Source organism: Schistocerca gregaria, chromosome 10 (genome assembly GCF_023897955.1).
Source record: "Schistocerca gregaria isolate iqSchGreg1 chromosome 10, iqSchGreg1.2, whole genome shotgun sequence".
Taxonomy (NCBI): Eukaryota; Metazoa; Arthropoda; class Insecta; order Orthoptera; family Acrididae; genus Schistocerca; species Schistocerca gregaria.
This window is the reverse complement of record NC_064929.1, coordinates 195,135,107-195,141,106: the sequence shown is the minus strand read 5'-3', so window position 1 is coordinate 195,141,106 and position 6,000 is coordinate 195,135,107. Positions and strand designations below refer to the sequence as shown.

The following is a 6,000-nucleotide window of genomic DNA, read 5'->3' as shown; positions in this document are numbered from 1 at the left end:
AAGAGTATTTGTTCATAATATTTTCATTATTAGTACTAACAGTTTGTTGAGAACATTCTAAAACTTTAGCCAAGATTTTGTCATCTACTCCAGTTTCTGCTTCCACGTATTGTTATGATTTCATTTGTTCAATAGTCTCAATATGCCTGCCACTTTTCATAACTATTCCACAATTACCTTTTAACTGTCCACGGCACACAGAATCTGATAACCAACCTTCTTCATCTTCCTCATCATCTTCTTCGCTAACAGCTCCATCTTCGGTTTCAGTGGGTCGTAAATACAATGCTTCATCTTCATCCATAATTTCCTCTAAGTAATCAGTGGCTTCTTTCAGTGAAATGGGCCTAAAATAACGTGAAAACAGAGAGAAAGTTATCCAGCTATCGTAACCAAGCTTCAGTTCTAAATAAAACTATTCAGAACACCGTAAAATTTGTAATAGTGTACAAAAATGTCAACAATAGGGAAAAGCGCTGTATTACCTAGCGTTGCCATATGGCAACAAAAATGCAATAAATGATACCATAAAACTACTTTTAAAATATATTCTTTTTGTAAAACGACAATACTAAAACAAAGATACATATTTCAACAAGAATCTCCAGTAGGTATCAGTACTGCATTGAATAAGTAAATAACTCAGAAGTAACTTTTACCTTGTCATATACAAGGTATCATCTTTCTCCGACATCGTGCTTACTTTCCAAGTCTTCTCTAGCTGATGGTAAAGCAACAACCGACACAAGGTTTACCAGACACCTGCTGGAGATTCCAACAATGAACTTCAATGCTATTATCTATGACGCAACAAGCGGGTAGCGCCGATTCGCGGAAACCACGATTCTTTCGCTGCGTTGCCATATGGCAATGCTGGGATGATTCGTGTTAATTCAATGTACATTTGAGCCAATATTTTTTCGTTCTACCATTTCATAGTGGTGAATGCATATTGTTCTTTCATTAACTCCCTGTCCTTTTTTCGTAATCAGTTCCAGTCGTCATCCTTGTGCTTGAAGGTTGTGCGCTGAACATTGGAAGTTTCAGGCGACTTTAGTTTTACATAGATCTGATATTTCTTTTTTTTCTTGAGCGTGAACATCACAGTGGCTCGTGGTTCTTAATAATTTTACTCGCATTGAGAAACTCAGGCGTCCGACGATAAGCAACTGATGACATATTTGAAATCTCTGCCGGCACGTAACAAAACAATATCGGTACATTATAGCATTATACCTTCGACCATTATCTATGGTCGAAGCATTACACTCTATGAGTTATAAGGCATCTCTGAACTTACAAGCGGCGGTCTTAATAGTATCTTTGTGTTTGCGTCTCGTATGGTGGTAAAATGTGCTTTAGCGGAATGAAGTTTATTTTGAAGAGTTGCTGACGAATACCGTCGTACTTAATACATAAATGGTGAGTAGTTTTTACAAGTAATCTGGTTAGCACTGAACTGCTGTTATTTACTTCCCTTTATTTTGTTTATGTGTGCCCCGGATGTCATAGGTTTGTAAACTCTGAAATCAATCGTGTGTTATGTAAAGAAATATTTGTGCTTCCAGTCCATATTATGACAGAAAAATTCCATTAATGTTCACAGCGGAGCATTTTGTGACACACTGTTTCTTAGTTTGTTTTCTAATATGCTGAGTATTATTGTCTCTTAGGCTAAGGTAGTTTGTGGGGAAGTTGCATATTTATGACATGTTGAGTGCCAAGCGATGACGCTGGGTTCGAGAATCGAATAAATTTTCACTCTTGATGACTTTCCTATGTATATGATGATACATAAATGCTTGAATGATCCACTGTTGCTTTATACTGGGGGTGTGTCATTTGGTTCTACAGTTGTCTGTTTACAGTGGGAAATAACAAATATTTGTGAAGCAATGCAAGAATTGGTACTTGTCGAAAGGTCAATGGAATGCTGCACTCAGTGTAAACTAGTGGCAGCGGACTTCCTGAATTGGAAAACCATTCAAATTGACTACTCTCAGATTCTGATATAGTTCAAATTTAGAAGTAAAATCTACCTTGGAACAAAATCATAAACTTTCTTGTTGTCATTTAATGTTTATGGCTTGTACTTATGTGCTTATCTTTATTTCCTGTACAATATGTTTTAGACTTTTCTGAACATCAGACCAAGTGCAGTATGCTTGTGATTCTCAGTGGACTGTTACTTTGAATGTTGTAATTGGAATTGCCTCAGAGAGTGCCGTACATGTGGCATGCCACTTATTTGGAAAAACCGTGCCTAAAATTTAAATGATTTACATTGAAACTCAGTTATTGCTCCTGAATGCTTGATTTGATGAAACTTGATGATTGCAGAATGTTTACCCAAGACAAAGGAAAATTATGCCACTGTTGATGTTAAGCAGTTACATGAAGATAATTACAATCAGAGTGGTTATTCTTTTTTTGATACTCCCCTAACAGCGTTTTGCTAATGATTTCCATATAAGATGAGAGGTAAAAAACCCATATATAATTAGAGATAAACCCATGATATTGTAACTTCTGGCTTATTGGTGCAATTTTGTGAGTGACATGAAAATTTTCTGCACTAATTAATTTCTGAAGCTGTAGAGTTTGTGGAAAAATTTGTCAAATATGTTGTGATGGAATTTTTGAGCACTGTGCATTGTTCAGATAGTACCAATGAACAAATTATTGTAATAAAGGCTCTCTAATTCAGAAATGATGTTTTTGTGGACAATGATTTTTGAAATCGTGTTTTCTTATCTAGCAAGAGTTTTCAGATTGCTCTAACCTAATCTTTACCTGGTTGAAATAGTACATACCGAGAATGAAGTTTTGGATACAGCTATTATAATTTGACTAGCACCAGCACTAATTTTTTAAATGTAGATCATGGTGACAGACTGATGTCTAGCATAGCCAAAGCTGTTTGGAGGTAGTAGCGGGGTTGTGAAATGGCAAAGTGAAAAAACATGCCATAAAAATAAGTTTAATTTTAATGAAGATTATATTGATCCACAGGGAATTGACAGGTGGGGCTGGGGTGACAACATTCTCTGTTGTAATATTGGTTGCCAGTATGTAAATATAATGGAAAATAATGTTGGAGCTCTACAGTGTATGCAGTTTCAGTGAAGTAAGATACACAAATCATATAAAGTCTGAAAGCTATAGAGATCCTACCATTGTATACAAGCGGAAACATTACTAAATAAATAAGGAACTATTGAATTATCTGAAAATGATTCGCTAAGTAAGAGCTAAAGTAAAAAATTTAAAATTCCAGCATTCTGTCACCATCAAATCTTGCAATTTCTTGTCACTTATTGCTTCTTAATCTTCTGATACTGGATGTCTGCTCCATCCCATCATGGACTGATGATGTTGCATGTAATGCTACACACCCACAAACATAAAGAAAGCAGAACCCTAAAATTTTTTGAGTTTATTTAATTTTTGGAATGTAGATTGTAGAGATAGACTGAAATATAGTGTTCTTGGAGTGCAGATTGTGGTGGTAGGTTGATCCATTGTGCAATCCAAGGTCTAGTTATAAAACAATTTTTGAAAAATTATGGTAACTAGATAGATAAAAAATCTACTCACCAAATAGTGGCAGAACCCACACATAAGGATTATAATTAGGCATTTGTTCGGAGCCAGTGGTTCCTTCTTCAGGCAGAAGGATTAAAGGGGAAGGAAGAGGGGTGAAGGAAAAGCACTAGAGACATGTATTAAAAGCGGTAGGTTTTGGGTAAGTCACCCAGAACCACGAGTCAGGAGAGACTTGTTGAACATGATAAGCCTTTCTGAAAGCTTGCCTACTTATAATCATTCACGTGTGTTCTGGCGCCACTTGGTGAGTAGTCTTTTTATCCAAGGTTTAGTTAGCTAGTTTTAAATGTGACGGTTTGGTTGCAAGTTGGCAAAGCCAATGAATGGGATCATGAAATGTCCCTGTTAGCTGACTGGATAAGCCAGTTCAAACAGAAAATACCAAATGACACTATTTCTGCTTCAGTCACCATTTAAAGATAGTGAGTGCTAAAAGATTATATAAACATTGAACACACACTCCTCGCACATTACGTACAAAAAGCAAAGCTATTCTCAGTCCCAACAACGAATTGGCCACCACACTGCTTTACTATATACAAGGTCCTAATGGGGAGATGACAGGCTATATGAAGCATAAGGAGAGAAGTGTTCAGTGCCTTTGGAAAAAAATTTGTCAACCTATTTGACTAAAAGCACTAAGAAATTAAGATCTTATGTAAAATTGGCAAGTGGTTTGAAACAATCTGTTCAGTCACTCAGTGACCATGGAGGCACCAAAATGGAAGGTAACAGAGAGAAGGCAAAAGTACTGACTTTGACCTTCCAAAATTGTTTTACCGTGAAACATCGTAGTATGATCCTTCATTTCAATCATTGTACAAATGTCAGAATGACAGAGAGAGAGAGTTGGTACTGGAGTAGGAAAGCAACTAAAATTGCTCAGTAGTGGAGAGACATCAGTACCAGTTAAGATACCTGTAGGGTTCTATAAAGTTTATGCAAGAGAGCTTGCTTCGCTTCTAGCTCCTGTTTATTGTAGTTTGCTGGAGTTACGAAGTTTACCTAGTGACTGAAAAAAGCACACATCATTCCTGTTTTCAAGCAGGGTTGTAGGACAGATGCAAATAATTATAGGCCTATGTCATCAATGTCAATCTGTTGTAAAATTATCAAACATGTTTTTTTGTGTTCAAGAATTATGAGGCTTTTTGAGAACAAATATCTCCCCTATAAAAATCAACATGGGTTCCGCAAACAGAGATCTTGCAAAACTCAGCTTGTCCCATTCCTCCATGAAATCTGTAGTGCTGCAAACAACAGCACTCGCTGATGCCGTGTTTCTTGACTTCAGGAAGGCATTTGACACTGTAGTGCCCTGCTGTTTAGTGAAACAAATATGGGTTCACCAAGTCGCAGATCAGATTCGTGATTGAATTCAAGACTTCCTTGCAGATAGAACTCATCACTTTGCTCTTAGCGGAACAAAGTCAACAGAGGAAGTGTTACAGGTTCATTACTCTTTACAGTGTATGTAAATGATGTAGTAGAAATCTTCAGAAGCTCTTTAAGACTGTTTGCGGATGATGCAGTTGTCTATAAAAAGTAGCAGTGCCAGAATGACCTGTAGAGGATTGGTAAGTGGTGCAGGCTCTGGCAGTTGACCCTGTACATAAATAAATGTAACATGTGGAGAGGAAAAGATATCCTCTACTGTACAACTACACTATTGATAACAGTTTGTTGCAAACAGTGTCTACTGTAGAACATATTGCAGTAACTATCCAGAACAATCTTAAGTGGAATGACTATATAAAACAAATAATAAGGAAAGCAGATGGCAGACAGAGACTCATACAAAGAATCTTAAGGAAATGTAACTCATCCATGAAGAAAGTGGCTTACAGGACACTTGTTCAACTGATCCATGAGCTTGTTCATATCTCTGAGACCCTTATACAGTAGGGCTGATAAGAGACAGGGGATATCCAATGAAGAGCAATGTGTCAGTCATGGTATCATTTAGCTGGTCCAAAAGTGTGACAGAGATGCTCAACGAACTCCAGTGGCGGGTACTACAAGTGTGTCGATGTGCATCATGGAGAGGTTTATTATGGAAATTTCGAAAGAATACTTTCCAAAAAGAGTTGGACAACATTCATGAAATGACTATGATGAGAAATATGAAGAAATTAGTGCTAATGCAGAGACTTGCCAACAATCATTTTTGCCTTTGCGCCATTCTGCATCTACATATACACCTATTCTTTGCAAATTATCATGAAGTGCATGACAAATGGTATGTCCCATTGTACCAGTTATTAGGGTTTCTTCCTGCTCCATTCACAAATGGAGTATGAGAAGAATGATTGTTTGAGTGCCTCTCTCTCTCTCTCTCTCTCTCTCTCTCTCTCTCTCTCTCTCTCTCTCTGTTTGTGTGTGTGTGCGCGCGTG

At 37.2% G+C, this 6,000-nt stretch overlaps 1 protein-coding gene across 2 annotated transcripts in view; it reads left to right on the top strand.

Moving 5' to 3' along the window:
* Window positions 1-1,229: 1,229 nt before the first annotated feature.
* Window positions 1,230-6,000, top strand: part of LOC126293413 (pre-mRNA-processing factor 40 homolog A-like) — a 150,117-nt gene continuing 145,346 nt past the window's right edge. Inside the window, exon 1 of one of the 2 annotated variants that reach the window (XM_049986637.1) lies at window positions 1,230-1,422. In XM_049986637.1, the coding sequence (XP_049842594.1) occupies window positions 1,420-1,422 (3 nt within the window). In that variant the 5' untranslated portion in view covers window positions 1,230-1,419. The remainder of the gene's footprint in view (window positions 1,423-6,000) is intronic. The other variant, XM_049986636.1, reaches the window with a different exon arrangement.